Source organism: Oryctolagus cuniculus, chromosome 8 (genome assembly GCF_964237555.1).
Source record: "Oryctolagus cuniculus chromosome 8, mOryCun1.1, whole genome shotgun sequence".
NCBI classification, from domain to species: Eukaryota; Metazoa; Chordata; class Mammalia; order Lagomorpha; family Leporidae; genus Oryctolagus; species Oryctolagus cuniculus.
Genome location: NC_091439.1, coordinates 59,448,872 through 59,469,020, shown reverse-complemented (window position 1 = coordinate 59,469,020; position 20,149 = coordinate 59,448,872). Strand labels below are relative to the sequence as shown.

The following is a 20,149-nucleotide window of genomic DNA, read 5'->3' as shown; positions in this document are numbered from 1 at the left end:
GAATTATTGAAAAAGTAGACAGTGTTGGCAGGAGAAACTGCAAACGCTCGAAACTAGTGATATGACAGTTTTAGAAATGTAAAATAGCCATTTAAATATTGTGAAAATAAACTCTGTTGTAACCCAACTGAGTGATTTGCTGTCATATTTAATAAATCAAACATCAAGCTATGCGGGTTTTGTTTTGATTTTTTATACATGCCTGGGGGCGAGCATATGCCGCGGAGAGGATCCTCTTAAGTATACTGATTACTTGAAAATGTTTGAGTTACACCTGAAGACATCATCTTAAGAGATCTAACTTCAAAAATAAGATTGAGAAGGTCAATGAGATTGAGAACTGTTTTATCAGTTCGTTTGGTTTTTGTTTTCTTATACTTTAAACAAGGCTTACACTTGAACTTCTATAATGATTTTCAAGTTTTTTGTTTTTTTTTTTTGGTAAATCTGACTTTGTAGCTTTTGTATCCTCACTGGTGGTTTGAAATAAGAAATACAGAATATCCAATTGGCTTTCATAATAGCAACGTAGCAAGCCTGGAGAGTAAAAAATTCTGGGGCCAGCCACCTGACATACCTGTAGTATACACAATACCCTGATGTATGTTGTTTTTATCTTCAGGTACTCAAAGTAGCCTCCTGAATTCTGTGAGTGGTACTGGGAATGTGGAGATTTCAGCCATTTAGATCATAACAAGCTCAGGTGTTGTTTGCCTTGGGAATCAAATTTTGTTTCAGGCTTGCTGCTACTTCTAACCTGGTAGCTTTCCATTCTGAGTGCCCTGTTAATTGTGAGGTCAGTCTTACCTGCAGGCGTTATGATTCCATGGCAACAGATGGTTCCCTGATTCGCCAGAGAAGATTGTACACGTCCATTATGGCTAAGGTTACAGCAAACATTTTTACTTTAAAACTTTTTTTTATTTCTTGCCCAGATAATAGCTAATTTTAACAATAAGCTTTTGTCCTGTAGTGCTTGATGTTATAGTTATGAACTTTGAAAAAACTCAGTTTTCTTGTTTTCTTTTTTGACCTTTAATATTCAAGGCAGTTAGATGCTGTTCATCCCACTCTGATGTGGAATGCTGGCATCACGAGTGACGGCTTAACCTGCTGCACCACACCTACCACTTCAGTTTTAATTTCTTAAAAACTAAGTTTGTATTTCTCTCATAATTGTTGAACTGCTTATTTTATGTAATTGGTATGCATGTGGACTAAAGGGTTCAGTATTGTTTTGTATATTTCAGTACTCCCTGGCTTTTTTAAATTTGGAGATGGGAAGGAGGGGCTCAATTCAACGTGAATCCCTTATTTTTCTTGGGAAGAACTTTGGAAATGGAAAGCACCATTGGGTTTTGCTCATAAACGTCTGTGTATTTTAATGGCGTCAATGGATAAGTAATTTGGGGTTAAATTATAAGTAAATAGTAGTAGCTAGCATTTAGGTAGAGGCTTACTGTAAGACAGGCATGCTTTGGTTCTCACAGCATTCCACATGGTAAGTACTGCTATTATTGTACCCATTTTATAAATGAGGAAATTAAGGTATGGAAAATTTTTCTATGTCTACTAAGAATCAGAACCAGGGTTTTGCTTTTGTTTTAAGACCTTTTTATTTATTTGAAAGGCAGAGTTTTAGAGAGAGAATCTTCCATCCACTGATTCACTCCCCAAATGGCCACAATGGCTGGAGCTGAGCCGATCCAAAGCCAGGAGCCAGGAGCTTTTTCTGGGTCTCCCACCTGGGTGCAGGGGCCCAGTCTCCCGCTGCTTTGCCAGGCACATTAGCAGGAAGCTGGATTGGCAGTGGAGCGGCTGGGACTCAAACCAGTGGCTGTATGGGATGTCGGTGCCACAAGCCACAAGATATGGCATAGCTTTACCTGTTTTGCCACAGCACTGCCCCCAGAACTAGGGTTTGAATTAACTTATTCTGCCTCAAGGGTCTGGACTTTCATCCATTACTTTATAATTCTTATATAAATACTCTACTTGCAAGGAAAGTATACAAAATCCAAGATTCTTAGTTCTTTGGCTGAATATCAGTATCCACAGAAATTTCTATGCTGCTTTACAAGTTTGGACAGGTTCCAGTTACACTTTTTCCAATTCAGCTTACAAAGATAATCTTGTGTCTTAATTTACATTTATTTGACCCTTAAAGTAGATTTATTAATTTGAAAAAAAAAATGGTGTGAACAATTAGCCCCCTATTAAAGCAAGGCTAAAATTGTGTCTGGAGTAATAGAAAATATTTTACAGGGTTTTGCAGTAGTTTTTTCTTAACTTTTTTTATTTATTTGACAGGTAGAGTTACAGACAGCGAGCGAGTGAGAGACAGAGAGAAAGGTCTTCCTTCCGTTGGTTCATTCCCCAAATGGCTGCCACAGCCCACGCTGCGCCAATCCAAAGCCAGGAGCCAGGTGCTTCTTCCTGGTCTCCCATGCGGGTGCAGGGGTCCAAGCACTTGGGCCATCCTCCACTGCCCTCCCGGGCCACAGCAGAGAGCTGTCACTGGAAGAGGAGTAGCCAGGACTAGAACCCAGTGCCCATATGGGATGCCGGCGCTGCAGGCAGAGGATTAACCTAGTAAGCCACGGCGCTGGCCCCTTGCAGTAATCCTGATGACAGCTGGTAATGACTTTGATTAAGATGGTAGAACCAGGGAATTCGATTTGGGTGGAAATGACAGGGCATGAGAGAAAAAGAGTTTTTGGCCTAAGCATCTGAGTGAATGGTGTTGCCGTTTTGCCTGGAATGGGACACTAAAGAAAGGAACAGATTTAGAAGAACAACCAAGTGGAGATGTCTAGTAGGAGACATATATGTGTGTGTGTATGTGTGTGTGTGTTCATACACATATTATTAGAGTGAAGTAGCAAAATGGTTACAGATAAGACATTTATAAAAAAAACTCATTTCCCCTTTTATATGTGAAATAATTTATTGAAGTCAAATATATTAATTAGAATGAACATGCAAAACATATAAATGCCTAATTTTTTTTTAAAGATTTATTCATTTATTTGAGAGGCAGAGTCACAGAGCAAGGTCTTCCATCTGCTGGTTCACTCCCCAGTGGCTGGATCTGGACTGATCTGAAGCCAGGAGCTTCCTCCATTCCTCCCGCATGGGTGCAGGGGCCCAAGCAGCTTGGGCCATTCTCCAGTGCTTTTCCAGGCTATCAGCAGAGAGCTGGATTAGAAGAGGAGTAGCTGGGAAAGGAATTGACACCCATATGGGATGCTGGTGCTGCAGGCAGAGGCCCAATCTACTGCATCACAACACTGGCCCCAAATGCCCAAGTATTAAACTCGTGACTAATTTAGCCTTTTAAAAATATCTTTGGGGGGGGGGGTGCGCATTTGGCACAGTGGTTAATTATCAGAGTTCCTGGTTTCAAGTCATGGTTCAACTTCCACTCCAGTTTCTACTAATGTGCCCCCGGGAAGGCAGCAGTTGATGGCTCAAGAACTTGGGTCCCTGCCATCCACAGGGGAGACCTGAGTAGCATTTCAGTGTCCTTGGCTTTGACCCAGCCCTGGCTGTTGCAAGCATTTGGGGAGTGAACCAATAGTAGGTTTGTTCTCTCCCCACCCCCCCTACCCCCCTTTCTCTGCCTTTCCAATAAATTAAATAAATAATCTTTGAAGATTTCCAAATAAAGAAACCAAAACATCAGTATTTTCTTTTTACCTAAATATTTCTTCTGCAACATTCCCAAGCAAATTGGCATGCACAGAGAAGAGACACAAATTCTATTACCTCTGTTCACCTCCTGAAGTTTGTGTGAGTTTTCTGCTTTCTCTCCAGAGTGGTTGTAGTATGGCATTTGTCAAAACTGGGAAGGGCAAATGACGTTGCTTCTGTGCTTGGCAGGGGTATAATATGAAGTAACAAGAAGAGTTGTGCTCCAGAAGCCCTGGAGACCCAAAAGTTGATTCTGTAGTTTCTGCCTGTTTAAAGCTCAGAATATAAATGATTGAACTTGAAAATTCTCAAAGTAGAAAGGGAGGAAGGAAAAAGAGGAGTTTCTTTTTCCTTTTTTTATTCATACACTTAAAGCAGAAGCTATGTCTCATTCTCTTGAAAAAAATCAAGATACAATAGAGAGCAAAGACATCAGACTTATACAGGTTTACTAAATATTTATTCTATAAAATAGTAAATAATGGGAGAGATTGCCCAGGAAGAGTAATTTTTTTTTACTCCAAGGTCATATAGGTAAATTTTTAATCTCCCAGGAAAAAGCACTACCATATTGGGAAAAAATATTAAGAATCAGGCCGGCGCCGCGGCTCACTAGGCTAATCCTCCGCCTTGCAGCGCCGGCACACCGGGTTCTAGTCCCGGTCGGGGCGCCGGATTCTGTCCTGGTTGCACCTCTTCCAGGTCAGCTCTCTGTGTGGCCAGGGAGTGCAGTGGAGGATGGCCCAAGTACCTGGGCCCTGCACCCCATGGGAGACCAGGATAAGCACCTGGCTCCTGGCTTCGGATCAGCGCTATGCGCCGGCCGCAGCGCGCCAGCCGCGGCGGCCATTGGAGGTTGAACCAATGGCAAAAGGAAGACCTTTCTCTCTCTCTCTCTCTCTCTCTGTCCACTCTGCCTGTCAAAAAAAAAAAAATAAATAAAAAAAGAATCAGAAATCAACAGTACTTTGAATTTTCTGTCAGGCGTTTCATTAATGTTTGGATATCACCATGGGCAAATTATTGCTATTATATTGTGTTGATTGTGAGCATTTATTAAGCACCCACAATGAGAAGAATTTATAGAATGTGTGCAAAAGTATTTTCATGCTTATGTACCCTGGAAAGTTGCGAAATATACATGTACAGTGTATGTATGTGTGTGTGCACGCTTGTGGGTGTATAAAATCAAAAGCTTCAAAGTAGCATGACGTTTTCAGTTTTTTTTTTTTTTTTTTTGACAGGCAGAGTGGACAGTGAGAGAGAGAGAGAAAGGTCTTCCTTTGCCGTTGGTTCACCCTCCAATGGCCGCTGTGGCCGGCGCACCGTGCTGATCCGTTGGCAGGAGCCAGGTATTTCTCCTGGTCTCCCATGGGGTGCAGGGCCCAAGCACTTGGGCCATCCTCCACTGCACTCCCTGGCCACAGCAGAGAGCTGGCCTGGAAGAGGGACAACCGGGACAGAATCCGGCACCCCGACCGGGACTAGAACCCGGTGTGCCGGCGCCGCAAGGCGGAGGATTAGCCTAGTGAGCCGCGGCACCGGCTAGTTTTTTAAAAAAGTATTAATAGAGATAGTCTCAGAATTACTGTTTTCTAGACTGCTGGGCAGGTGAAGAAATTAATCATGTTTTCCTTCAAATTTGCCTTCTCGAAGCACTTAGAGATCTTTATAATGTTCTGCAGTCAGGAGAGTGAGTCTAGAGGATTGGTAAATTAACTAGCAATAAGTCTCTGGAGCCAAACTTCTAGGAAGTGTGGCTGATTCTTACTGCCTGTGAAATTTAATATGTACTCTTGAGTATTTTGTTTCAAATTCTGGTCTAAGTACCAAATGAAAACCAAAAACATAATTAAGTTCAGAAGAAAAAATGGTTTCCATGGATTGAAAAGTGCTTGCTTTTAAATCATGTAAAATAATTTTTTCCTCAGGTAATATTTTTAAAAAGTAATCATGGCACAGATCTGTTGTTTTAATGAAATAATGTAAAATATAGAAATAGTGATTATTAGAGTATAACAAATTTTCTAAGGTGATACTTTACTAACCGTAGCCCTTTCTTATAATGGATTATAGCACTTCAATGAAAAAATATTGAGTACGAAGAAATTTAAACTGTATATGTCTTTTCATTAAGAAACAAAGACAACAAGGAATTTAGAATAAAAAGAAAGAGTTTCTGAAGACTACACTGACATTTCAAAAACAGTTAAAGGACAAAGTTGCCTGTGTACTTTTAAAATGCTTTTAAAGTAATTTTTCCTTTAATATGCCATCTTCCTGGTTCATACTTCATGGTGAAGGCTTTTAAAGAGTGCCATCTAGTGTCAGTTTTGGAATTGTAACTTATGCTTAGATTATAGGAACTTCTGGGCTCAGAAAAAGTATGAATCAAATATAAAAAGTCATGATAAGGGCAGGCATTGACCTGGAAGTTAAGGTGCCTATGTGCCACATCCAAACAAGATTGAGTTCAATTCCTGGCTCTGACTCCACCTTCCTGCTAATACAGACCCTGGTACGAGCAGTGATGGCTCAAATAGCTGGGTCCCTGCTACCCACTACGCTGTAGACCTATATTGAATTCTCAGTCTCAGCTTTGGCCCAGTCCATCCCAGCCCTGGTTGTTGCAGGTATTTGGGAGAGTGAATCAGCGGATAGGAGTTCCCTTAATCTTGTTCCCTGTCTCTGGGTCTCTCTCCCCCATCACTCTGCCATTCCAAAACAAAAGTTACCATAACTTACGAAACCCTTAAGGAATATGACTTGAAAATTTCCATCAATAATTATACCTCAGAATTGTCTGTCTGTGTGTGTTCATTTATGTATTCATTCATCAAAACTTCTTGGAGTCTGTGTTGTAACTCTGTGGGTTAAGTCCACACCTACAACACTGGAATCTTATATGACCATCAGTTCAAGTCCCAGCTGCTCCATTTCCAACCCAGCTCCCTGCTCATGTGCCTGGCAAAGCTGCAGAAGATGGCCCAAGCCATTGGGTTCCTGCCACCCATGTGGGAGACCTAGATGGAGTTCCTGGTTCCTGGCTTTGGCCTGACCCAGCCCTGGCTGTTGTGGCTATTTAGAGAGTGAAGCCCAGGTGGAAGATCTCTGTTTCTCTCCCTTTTACTCTGTAATTCTGCCTTTCAAATAAATAATAATAATAAAATAATTCTAGGTAGTAGATACAGCAAGCCCTGTTTTTGGTGTAGCATTGACCAGAACAAAATTTCTGCCCTTAATGGAACATCCTAGTTGGGGGAAACAATAAATACCTAGTATGTTATGACAGTGGTAAGTGCTATGGCAAAAAAAAAAAAAAAAGCATTGAGAAGAATATAAATTTTTTCTAGGTAGGATGGGATTTGGGGTTTGCACTCCAAAAAGAGTAGCCAGGGAAGGACTGGGTCAGAAGCTGCTACTGAGTAAATACCTGAAAGGAGGTGAGGTAGTGTTTTAGGCACTGGAAGTACCAAGTATAAAGACTCTGACATGGGAACCTGGCATTATAGAGGAATAACAATCCACATGTGCTGGGGCAATAAGTAATGAGTAGAGTCAATGAGATGGACTCTCAGGGACATGAAGGGTGGATAAAATCAAGGAGATCTTGTAGGCCATTGTAGCAATTTTGACTTTTCTATGAGTAGAAGATATTGGAGGTTTGGAGCTGAGTAGTAGCATGATTTTACATCATTTTTTTTTTAAGATTTATTTACTTATTTGAAAGAGTTACACAGAGAGAGAAGACAGAGAGAGGTCCTACATTTGCTGGTTCACTCCCCAGTTGGCTGCAATGGCCAGAGCTGTGCTGATTCAAAGCCAGGAGCCAGGAGCTTCTTCTGGGTCTCCCATGTGGTGCAGGGGCCCAAGCACTAGGGCTGTCTTCTACTGCTGTCCCAGGTCATAGCAGAGAACTGGATTAGAAGTGGAACAGGCAGGACTCGAACCAGCGCCCATATGAGGTACTGGCACTGCAGGCAGAGGCTTTACCTGTTATGTCACAGCGCTGGCCCCAATTACATCATTTTTAAGAGCATCACTTTGGTTGCTGTGATGAGAAGAGACAAGATGAGGCAATAAGAAATTACAGTAATTCAAAGAGTTGATGGTGACTTGAATCACAGTGGAAGCAATGGCAATGGTGTGAAATGATTAGATTCTGCATATAGAAGGCAGAGCCAACAATGGTTATTAATCCATTCTTATGGGGGTGTGAGAGAAAAGAGCAACTAGGAGTGCTTTGTATAACAAAGTACTAAAGTATGTTCATTTTAAAGAAACTGGGTGTAAAATTGCCCCCAAGACTGTTAATTTCACAGGGTGGAAATATTTTCTTTCGCAATCCACTTATTCAGTATTCAGGAATAAATTCTTATAGCATCATTATCTATATCACAAATCCTTACTGATTTCTAGTATAGGTTTTTAAAACATTCATCTTCTATTTTAGCTTCTAAATTATTATATTCTAAGGCCTATAACTATTTCAATTTATGCTTTAGGTAACCCAATGGAAGAAGAAAATGAAAGGCATTAAGAAAAGTCTTATGGAAGAATACCTATATCTGGACTTTTCTCACCAAACCGAAGGATACATCTTTCCTCTTCATACATCTGTAACTTTATTTTTATTATCATACTGTGACTGCAACATCTTTAAAGTATGCTTCGTCCCCACCAAAGAAAGTACGGATAGTTCACTACTAAGAAAGGTGCTGTCCCAGGATATTGAAATACAGATTATATCAAGGCAAGACCTTCCACCAATAGTGCAGAATTGCTGTTTACCTGCCATAGTAGAACAACCAGACAATTTTTGTAGAGCAGGACTTGCTGTTGTACTAAGACACATAATTCAGAAGTCATATGAAGCAGATCCCTCAAAGAAGGAGGTTTTGGAACTTCTGGGTTTTAAAAAGACTTGCTTGAAAGCCTGTGCTGAAGTAAGTATAATGCCGCTCTTTATTATTTAAAGCTACAAAGTGGTAGCACACTTAATTTATTTTAACTTCTTGGAAAGATCATTTCATTTAAAAACAGTAACCAATAAATTAAAGTAGCCCTTCATGTATGCCAATATTTTCAGTGAGGTATTGAAAAACAATTTATTAGCTAATTTATGAAGTTTGGAGTCATTATTTTAAGAGAATAACTTTGATTTATATGTTTTTGGTTTTTTTTGTTGTTGTTGTTTTTAATGTGGCAGATTTGTAAAGGGAACGTTTTTATATGTAGGCAGGAGCTGAAGTAGCAATGCTTTGGGAGCCCTGCTGTTATGTGGATGTGTGGATGTGGGTGGATGGATGTATTTTGAAGGCTTTGGGAAGTAATGATTTATTCAGGAACTGGCTACAGGAATCCCTAACCTCTATTGCTCAATGTTTTCACTCTGAAGTATGGTAATAGGCCTCTTCATGTATCATGAAACCCACAATAGAGGTGGTTTAACTCAAGCCTTAAATTTTCTAACCAGTTTTGCTTCTCAATCAGACAAGTTGTTTTCTTTCAACCTATGTTAAAAGTGAAGAATCGTTTCATTTCTTGTTTTGTTTTTTTAGGTTAGTCAGTGGACCAGGCTATGTGAACTCACCATCCCTTTGGCTATTGAGAATTTCCTCAGAGAGTCTTCTGACCAGCTCCCAACTATTCCTGTAGAAATCCTCGAGCTGGAGAAAAAGCTCAGCGAACCTGTTAGAGTGCATAATGATGATAAACTCCGGAGGCAGAAGCTGAAACAACAGAAGGCCTCTGACGCTGGGCCTCCCCATGCTAAGGGAAAAGTGAAGAACGAGAGCCATACCCAGGAAACCTCTGAAGAGCGGGACTCCTCATCCAAGAGTCTGGAACTGAAAGTGGCATTCTCAAAGCTCGCTGTACAGGAAGAGCCAGCTCCTACCAACAGGGAGCCTTCTCACATCAGAAAAGCGAAAGCCTCTGACCTTCCTCCTCTGGAGCATGTGTTTGCTGAAGGCCTTTACTTTACTTTGGCAGATATTGTACTCTTGCCCTGTGTCCATCACTTTCTGGTAAGATGTTCCCTGCAGTGTTTACATTATTATGAATTTCACTCCATGGAATTGACCGTTTAAATTCTAATGCCACTTTTTACTATCATTATGCTCCTGAACAATTTTTAAAATGGTCACATTTTCTTATCTGTAAAATGGAGGTAATAATACCTATCTAATAGGATTAGTATAAGGAACAAAGGAAAATTTATGTGCTGTGAAGGAAGAACCAATGTTTATTATATAGGAAGCTCTCAAATGTTAATAATTATTATGCCTTTTGAATTGCTAAAATTTTAGTAATTGTTATGTTTATTAATTTCTCAGTTGCTATTGTGATCGATGGGCCAGTGTTTAAAAAAACTAGAACTAAAAAGTCTTGCTAGCTACATTTTACAATTAAGTAGTCACTTAGAATACTAATCTTATGATGTATTTATCAAATGAGAAATATTTTAGCCTTGCTTCTGTGCTTCGTTCTTCTCTATAAAATTAATATAGCAGTCCATGCTATTCTATGCTCTGGGAGAAAATACAAGTAGACGGAAAATTTTCTTTCCTAGAAGGGATATCAATCTCTTTCTCTCCCTCCCTTTTTCCCTCCCTACCTCTCCCTCACTCTCTTTTCCCCCAATCATCTCTGAAGAGGACAAAAGAACAAAGTGAGAGTGCAGCCTTCTAATTGGTTTTCAAGAGCTGCGTTTTTGTTTTGAAGCATTTTACTCTGACCCTGCTAAGCTATCAAATGTCAGATATTATTTTCATTATACTTCACCAGCACTTCAGTATCTCTAGTGACACATGAGAAAATACTTCTAATGAAATCTATACAAAAATCTCATGTCTGGAGGTTGGCACTTCACTACTAAATGTTCTAAATTGTCATTTCCCTAAAGAACATTTTTTTCTTCAAAATTGAAGCAAAATAAGATTGGCAACAAAAATAATTTCACAATTAAATGATTTGAAAAAAGATGTTGCTTCGTTTTTTTAAGATTTATTTATTTATTTGAGAGTCAGAGTTACACAGAGAGAGGAAGGGAGAGAGATATCAATATCTCTCTGCTGGTTCACCCCCAAAATGCCCATAACAGCTGGGGCTGAGTCAAGAGTTTCCCAGTCTCTCGCTGCTTTCCCAGACACGTTAGCAGAGAGCTGGATTAGAACTGAAGCAGCTGGGTCTCAAACCAGCATCCATATGGGATGCTGGCATTGCAGGAGGTGGCTTTATCCACTATGCCACAACGATGGCCCCTGATTACTTTCTTAAGTTTCAAATGCCATTTAAATTCAAGTGTCCATGGAGCTGCTTTGGGAGAAGACATTGAATTTTAAAAATTTCATTTTTAATTGATATAAAATAATTATACATATTTATAGAGTGCAGTGTTTTGATGCATGTATACATTGTATAATCAAATCGGGGTTTTTAGCATATTCATCACCTCAAATATTTATCCTTTTTATGTGATGACAGCATTCAAAATCCTCCTACTAGCTATTTGAATTTTTTTTCTTGTTGCAGCCAAATTATTCCTAGGTTCTCTTTTCTCTGACCCCTCCCTTCTATAACCAACTTGTCATTAGACTAGTCATTTGATACATTTTGAAAGATTTGGTTTTCATGACTTCCCTGGGTAATTATGTTTTTTTTTTTCCAATTTCATAAGAAATTGGATCAAAGTGGCCCATCCACTTTGATTAATTTCATTTGAGAAATTTAAAAGTTTTAAAATTTATGGTATATGTCAGGCACTGTTGTAGGCACTAGGATTATAGTAATGAACAAAACAGATAACGTCTTAGCCTTCATAAAGTTAATATTCTAGTAGAAAAATAGCAATGAACAAGTGAGCAAATGTGTAACTTCTACATAAGACAATTGTAAGTGCTACAAAGAGAACAAGGTGATAGAACAGACCTTGGGATTTGATTTTAAACTGAACAGAACAGTTAAGAATTGGATTCACCTACATGAAGGTGATTTTAGGTTGTAATCTAGAGGACCATCTTCTTTTCAGCTGATTTGGATTTTATTTTAGCTGAATTGTAAATTCTGTTTAGCTGATTGGGATTAATCAGGTGAAACTGCCTAATCAGAAAGAACTTTCCCCCGCAGATCGGGATGTCTATCTGACTACCACTGAGTAAATTTATACCTGACATGGCTAAAAAGCTTTCATCTTCGTTTAAAGTAACAAAAAACCTGTTTACTTAGCTCTTTCTAATATGCAAATTCTGTGATTAAGTAATTCTTTCTTGACACATTTTTATAAACTAATTCTCAAAATATTTTCCTTTTTCCTCTTGTATTTTTCCAGAATCTGCACATTTGCTGTGAGCAATTCATTCTTCTTTGTCTAATCCTTGATGCAGTTTCTATTATATTTTCTTCCTTTAAGTCATCCTGGGTAAAAAAAAAAAGCAGTCATTTTAGTTCATATAGTAGTTATGTTGCCAAGCCTTTGGGCTTATATTACACAATGAAGTGAATAGTGTGACAGTCTAAGTGCTCAGAATCAGGATCAAGTTCATAATTAGTGATCAAGGTCAAGTTACTAGGTTTGGATCAGAAGCATGGAACTGAACCCAGGAATATTTAGCTACAGGAATAAACTCAAGGACATAGAAAAGCAGAGTTAATTTGGCTAAATCAAGGTTTGGATTACCAGGGGTCAAACTTAGCAGAACCACAAAATATATCCAGTCTTGCTAAAAAATGAAGCCAAAGATGCAAGACAGTAGCAGGTAGAGTGGCTGAGGTGTTCTATATACATCTGCTCCAAGCTTCTCTTCCTCTCTAGTAGGTAATAGCTAGCAAAATTAACCCAGCTGTTTGTGGAAGTGGCCTGACAATGTTTTCTCTCTGGAATGTTGTAGGATTGGATTCAAAAGGACTAAATTAAAACACACACTTCTTAGGTTCCCCTCTTCCTTAAATTCTTTTGCTAGAATCTTCTAATAGCTAATGTATAACTCTGAAAGTAGAAAATTGTTAGTTTTTTTTCTAGTTGCCACTGGAAAACAGCTACACTTTTGAATAATTATTTAAAAGATTATTTCTGTAAGACAGAAGTTATTATGAATTTTTAGAAAGAGTTTATACACTTATGATTTAATTCTCTGCATTTTAACTTCTAACACATTGAATTATATTTTTTAGGTACACATTTTTTAACTAAAGTAAAAATCATTCCTCCTTTAGAAACTGGTTTTTAGACAAGGATACTTATATTTAGTATCTTTCAGTGTCCCTCATGACACAAATTGTGTTCTCACTATTTTCTGACATATTTCAAAAAGGATGTATACTACCTATTTAGCGATAAATTTTGTATTTTCCATATCTTCTCCTGTGTATTAGGTTATTAAGAGTTTGGGGGATTTTCTTTTCTTTTTTCTAAAATTTTTATTCTTTGTGAAAGCAGAGAGAGAAGGAGACAGAGAGACCTTTTATCTGCTCTTTTACTCCCAAACACCCACAACAGCTGGGGCAGGGCCAGGCAAAAGCCGGAAGCCCAGAACTCAATCCACATCTCCCACGTGATTAATCAGAGAGAACTTATATCTGCTCTTCCACTCCCCAAACACCCACAATAGCTGGGAGTGGGCCAGGCCAAAGCCAGGAACCCAGAACTCAATCCACGTCTCTCACACAGGTACTTGAACCATCATTTGCTGCTTCCCAGGTTCTGCATTAGCAGGAAACTGAGTCAGAAATGGAGGAGCTTGGACTCCCTCCAGACACTTCAGTATGGAATGCAGGCATCCCAAGTGGTTTCTCAACTGAAGTGCCAATTGGCTGCCCCTAAGAGTTTTCAGTTTTAACCCAGCAATTCTGTTTTATAAGTAAACAAATAGGGAATTAGGAATATACTTCCACTTATATGGTTTGATTACTGTTTTTCACTTTTATACTTTCTCACCTACATTGTTAGGAGTTCTGACATAATTTCAAAAGAGTAAGAAGAATGGAGATTTCAATAAAGTGAGCACAAAATATTTTGTGTAATAAATGATTGCAAGGAATGCACAGGTGGAGATGTTTTAGATAGATTTAACATCTTGTTTATTCAGACACATTTTCTGTCCATTATATTACAAATTACAATTAACTACAAAGCAACTGAAGTTTTACTTTGTGATCTTGGTAGCCTAATATTTAGATATTTTAACCTTTTCTTTAAAGGTTTACTTATTTATTTGAAAGAGTAACAGAGAAAGAGGGAGAGACAGAGAGAGATCTTCCAGCTGCTGTTTTCATTTCTCAAATGGCTGCCAACAGCCAAGCCCAGGCCAGCCTGAAGCCAGGAGCCACACATTCCATCCGGGTCTCCCACTTGGGTTACAGGGACTCAAGTACTTAGGCCATCAACCACTGCATCCCAGGTGCATTAGCAGGAAGCTGAATTGGAAGTAGCCTCGCCAAGACTCAGACCTGAACTCCAGCACTCCGTGTAGGATGGGGACGTTCCAAGTGTCAGATTAACCCACTGAGCCACAACAGCCACCCTCACTGCTTTAAGAGCACATTCTGTTTGGTTTCCTGTCCTTAAAGAATTCTGTAATACTTATAGTGGTTTTAATGTTATGAGCCAGGTAATTTTTTTTTCCTGTAACCATTTTTTAATAACAAATTTAATTTTCTTTTCACAGTTTCCATTAGCCTTTTTCTTAAAAGTATATTCTTGAATGTAATGACTATGGTTCAGTGTCTCTGAGTTGTTTGTGTGTTAGCACAGTGTCCTGGCATATTGATTAAATTGGGTAATCTGTCATGCAGGATAAAACTTCTCAGTGTCTTGAATTTGAGTTATTGTTATTTAACCACAACTTATTTAAAAATGAAAGAAAGATTTCATGTGTATATAATAAACTAGTAAAGGAAAGCTGAGGAAAAGAAAACATTTCTGATATTATTAATTTATCACATCTTAAGTTCAATTCCTTTATCACCTTTTCTATTCTCAGGCAAATAAAAATTTGGAAAGAATTACAAACCTTTGGCTCCCAGAATTCCAATAGAGAAAATAAACAAAAGAAAATAAAAAATGTAATAATAGAATTACAATAGATAGCATTTTTCCAATTTTTTTATTTTAACTCATTGTAGAAGATAGATTTTGTAAGATGATCAAGTATAAAATAAATGTACATCTTTATATTATAAATATGTGCTTACAAATATAAAATAGCTGGCTATATTATGTGTTCTCTATTTTCTGTTTCATTTTCTAAAGACCATATTATGTTGATTTCACTACCTCCCAGTGGGTCATAAATAGCAGTTTGAAAAACACAATTTAAAGGATTAGTCTCTGGAGATAAATGAATCCTTGATTGTTTGTTCTTTCATTTGAGTTAGTATTATTTACAAGGCAATGTTTTAAGTGCTTGCAATATTTAAAGAGGGCTGCACATTGCTCCTACCCTTATTATCAATTATTTGTTCTTATTTAACCTTAAAGTTCAGGTGAAACACAATACAATATATATACATGTGAATTATCATTAATTTTCTGTTCTTTTAGGTCCATGGTTTGGTACTAAATGCTAGATATATTTGTAGAGGTTTTCTATGACTTGACCTTTTTACTTATTTCTATAATGATAAGTCATAATCTGTGATAGTATAATGGTTTCTATGGAAACAACATACAGTGCCTCTCAAAGAAGCAAGAACACTCTAATTTTCAAAGAAACTGAAATTTGGTGTAGTGCTAGGGAGAAGCCATCTGACCAAGTGAAAACAAAAAGATACAACTTTCCATCAGGAATGATAGCTTCAAGTTTTTTAATTTAAATAAATTAAAACCTTATTATAAGTGTTGTTTTGTATTTTTTGAAAAATCCTCTGATAGTGCTACGGTTCTCTGCTGTTATTTATAGGGGTTGCATCCACAACCCATAGCAGTTTGAAACCAGGGTTACTACCAATCTTTATTTGTGTATTGTGTTTTTTCTTACACATGCATACACAAACGTAATGCCTTTTTTATCTCCATAACTAATATTTATTGTGGAATTTAACCATAATTTTGCAGGTTGAGGTATTCCAGCCAAACTAGCACAAAGCTGTTTTCCTTCTTCATAATTTCATGAATAGAAGACTCATTTTTTACCACAGCTCTTAGCAACCTCAGTGTATGAATCTTTTTTTTCTTATTAAAACTAGAACTTTGGGGCCGGCGCCGCGGCTCACTAGGCTAATAATCCTCCACCTAGCGGCGCCAAACTGGGTTCTAGTCCCAGTCGGGGCGCCGGATTCTGTCCCGGTTGTCCCTCTTCCAGGCCAGCTCTCTGCTGTGGCCAGGGAGTGCAGTGGAGGATGGCCCAAGTGCTTGGGCCCTGCACCCCATGGGAGACCAGGATAAGTACCCGGCTCCTGCCATCGGATCAGCGCAGTGTGCTGGCCACAGCGCGCCGGCCATGGCAGTCATTGGAGGGTAAACCAACGGCAAAGGAAGACCTTTCTCTCTGTCTCTCTCTCTCACTGTCCACTCTGCATGTAAAAAAAAAAAAAAAAAAAAAAAAAAAAAAAAAAAAAACACACACACACAAAAACAAACAAAAAAAAAACAACTAGAACTTTGAACATATCACTTATAAGAAGCACTTATAGCTTCTCTTTGGCCTGTCTGAATTGCTAACATCACTAACCTTGGGCTTGGGGCCATTATTAAGTAAAATAAAGGGTACTTGAACAAAGCACTGTGTGACACAGCAACATTTGATCTATTAGATCTACTTAGATGGCTATGTAAGTGACTAGTGTGCAGATAGCACAAATGGCATGGATTTGCTGGACAAAGAGATGATTCCATTGTGTGGGTATACCAGAGTTGTCTTTTCACCTACCAAAGGGTATCTTGATTACTTCCAAGTTTTAGCTATTATAAACAAAGTTGCTAAAAATAGCTCTGTTCGGGTTTTTATGAGGACATAAATTTCCATCTCATTTGAAGCACAATTGCTAGATTATATGGTAAGAGTATATTTAGTTTTATAATAAACTGACAAACTGTCTTTCAAAGTGACTGTACTATTTTGTATTCCCATCAGCAAAGAATGACTTTCTGTTGTACCACATCCTCACCATCATTTGATGTTGTCAGTGTTTCAGATTATCATCATGCTGATAGATGTGTTATGATATTTCCTTGTTTTAGTTTGCATTCTCTAATGACATATGATGATCAGCCTTTTTTCATAATCTTTGTTTCAATTCATTTGTCTTTTTTTTTTCCCCCAAAGAAACCTTTTATTTAAGGAATACAAACTTCATACATTTCATAAATACAACTTTAGGAACACAGTGATTCTTCCTATGGTATCTGCCCTCCTACCCACACTCCCACCCCTCTTTCTCCTCCCTCTCCTGTTCCCAGTCTTATTTTTTACTAAGATATATTTTCAATTAAATTTTTTTTTGACAGGCAGGGTTAGTGAGAGAGAAACAGATTGAAAGGTCTTCATTCCGTTGGTTCACCCCTCAAATGGCCGCTACGGCTGGTACACTGCGCCTATCTGAAGCCAGGAGCCAGGTGCTTCCTCCTGGTCTCCCATGCAGGTGCAGGGCCCAAGCACTTGGGCCATCCTCCACTGCCTTCCCAGGCCACAGCAGAGAGCAGGGCTGGAAGAAGAGCAACCGGGACAGAATCCGGCACCCCAACCAGGACTAGAACCCGGAATACCAGCGCAGCAGGCGGAGAATTAGCCTAGTGAGCCTCGGCACCAGCCTTTCAATTAACTTTATACACAGAAAATTACACTAAGTAAAAAGTTCAACAAATTATATGAAAAAAAAAAAAAACTGTTCCTCAACAGTCGAGACAAGGGCTGATCAAAGTCATTGCATTTTGAAATTGATTTCACTTCTTTTTTTTAAGCATTCTTTTTTTTTTTTGAGAAACTTAGTTAACTTTAAAGAAAAACCCAAGAATGATTACATCTTTTGCAAGCACTTAGACTTAACTATAACTTATGAGACATAAGAATAACTTCCACTTAATACACTAAAACAAAGTAAATCTTTGAGAATAATTTTTGCTATTAACTCTCATAATACAACTGTTTGAGGACAGAGGTCCTGCATGAGGAGTTAGTGCACAGTGACTCATGTTGTTAATTTAACAATTAACGCTCTTATGTACGATGTCAGTGATCACCCAAGTTTCTTGACATGAGCTGCCTAGGCTATAGAAGTCTTTTGACTCCACAGACTTCAGTATTTAGACAAGACCATAAGCATTTCTCCCTTCTGAGAAAAGTATATCCTTTGATGACCAATTCTTTTCACTGGGGTCTCACCCACAGAGGACCTTCATATAGGACACTTTTTGCCACAGTGTCTTGACTTTACATGCTTGAAATGCAATTACTATACAACTCCCACATATCCACTCCTAAGAAATGACAGACATTTCTGCACAAACAGTGACACATAAATATGTACAGCAGCATTATTTATAATAGACAAAAACTGTAAATGTGCAAATTTGTACCCAGCAATATTTGAAAGGATATAGTATATCCACACAGTAACTGCTACTCATAAGATAAATATAGCCACATGATTGAACCTCAAAAACATAATGCCAGTGAGAAAAGAGCAATACATTTTATAAGTCCATTTATATGAAATTCTATGTATATGAAACTCTAGAAAAGGCATAATTATAAACATGGAAAGCACCTCAGTTGTCTGCAACTGGTTGTGGGAGGAGACTGGCAGCCAGTAATCACAAGTTTTGAGAATGATGTAAGTGTTCTAGAACTAGATTGTGGTAGTTGCACAACTGCATAAATTTACTAAAATTTATTTTTGAACAGTACACTTAAATGCGTGGATTCTATGTAAATTTATCTCAGTACAGCTGCCATGAATAAAAATATATAATAACATGTTATCCTTTTCTTGCTTAGGCAGTTATCTGCAAGAAATTTTCTGAGAAGCTAGTACAATTTCCACTTCTAGCCTCTTGGTACCAGAGGATTCAGGAAGTACCAAGAGTTAAAACAGCAGCTTTGAATTGTGGGATCCAGTTTCTCCATTTACCAGAGTTGTTGACCACCTCAACTGAACATCATGCAAACTTAAGTGAAGTTCAAGGCACAGAGGAGCAAAATGATCCTTTATTTACAGGAGGACCAAGACCAACTATGACCAAATTAATGGTATTTACATTGTTTTATTAAAATTTTCTTTGAAAAATTCCATGTGATATTGTTTCCAAGCACTCTACCCTGACTTGTAATCATTTGTTGACATTATTTTTGTTATAAGCTTTATTTGTAGCTATCTTTTATAGATTTTTAATAATTAATATGTATATTAGCCTTTTGCATTTAGATGTATAGTAAGCTGGAGATTTTTAATATTATGTGTCTTTGGATTCAAGTAAATCATGTATACTTTAAAATGTGTTTTTCTCAAAACTTTTTTAATACTCAGGACTTTGACCAAGGTGATATCATATCCAGCTGTGTGTATTATTTTAACTTAATCTTTTTCTGTTGGAAAGTTTTGATCTCAGTCTTTTATTTTGAGGTGATGACTTGCAGTTAAAGACATACAAAAATGAATAACTCAGTTTACTTTGTAAAGTTTTGTCTGTATTTGCTTCTGGAATTCATTTTTACTTTACTCTTTGATTTTAATGTGTTGTATACAATGAAAATTTATGTGATTTATTTTCCTCTGGGTTATAATTTGTTTCTGATAATATTGCTTATAAAATTTATATCAATAGGCTTTTTTTCTCTATCATCTGTAAAAATGCTTTCCTTTTGGTAGAGTATTTGAAGATTTATTTGAGTAGAGGAAAATGCATGAAGTAATTTGAGTTAGTCATCTGATTTGCACTGGAAAAATATTACTTATATATCCCTATTTAGGCTATTTCAGTTCTATAGTTACTAGAAAGTTTACTGAATTTTTTTTAGTATGCAAAAAAGAATAGTAGTGACCCCAACCCTTTACTTCTTTAGATAAACTCTGCAGCTTTTTTTGTTTTTAATATTTTATGTATGTATTTGAGAGGTAGAGTTACAGAGAAGGAGGGAGATACAGAGAGAAAGGTCTTCCATCCACTGGTTCACTCCCCAAGTGACTGCAACAGTCGGAGCTGACCCAATCCGAAGCCTGGAACCAGGAGCTTCTTCTGGGTCTCCCATACTGGTGCAGGGGCCCAAGCATTTGGGCCAGCTTCTACTGCTTTCCCAGGCTATAACAGAGAGCTGGATCAAAAGAGGAGTAGCTGGGACATGAACTGGAGCCCATGTAGGATACCAGCATCGCCTGCTACACCACAGTGCCAGCCCAACACTGCAGCTTTTTCATGAAACATGATGATATAGTTGATTTCAGAAGTTGTCAAGGCATGTCCAGATTTTGACGTGCTTTGATCAGATGGTTACTTTGTCGACAGTTCTCTAGTTTAATT

At 38.1% G+C, this 20,149-nt stretch overlaps 2 protein-coding genes across 5 annotated transcripts in view; one reads left to right on the top strand and one right to left on the bottom strand.

Annotated features, from left to right (window-relative positions):
* Positions 1-715, bottom strand: part of INTS12 (integrator complex subunit 12) — a 29,866-nt gene extending 29,151 nt beyond the window's left edge. For both annotated transcript variants that reach the window (XM_051819528.2, XM_051819530.2), the window contains exon 1: positions 578-715. The gene's annotated coding sequence lies outside the window, so the exon portion shown is untranslated. The remainder of the gene's footprint in view (positions 1-577) is intronic.
* Positions 1-20,149, top strand: part of GSTCD (glutathione S-transferase C-terminal domain containing) — a 142,365-nt gene that overhangs the window by 859 nt on the left and 121,357 nt on the right. Inside the window, exons 2-5 of one of the 3 annotated variants that reach the window (XM_051819527.2) lie at positions 1,048-1,157; positions 8,199-8,639; positions 9,255-9,722; positions 18,630-18,881. In XM_051819527.2, the coding sequence (XP_051675487.2) occupies positions 8,220-8,639; positions 9,255-9,722; positions 18,630-18,881 (1,140 nt within the window). In that variant the 5' untranslated portion in view covers positions 1,048-1,157; positions 8,199-8,219. Of the gene's footprint in view, positions 1-771; positions 887-1,047; positions 1,158-8,198; positions 8,640-9,254; positions 9,723-18,629; positions 18,882-20,149 lie in introns of those variants that run through there. The other 2 variants (XM_051819525.2, XM_008267531.4) reach the window with 2 other exon arrangements.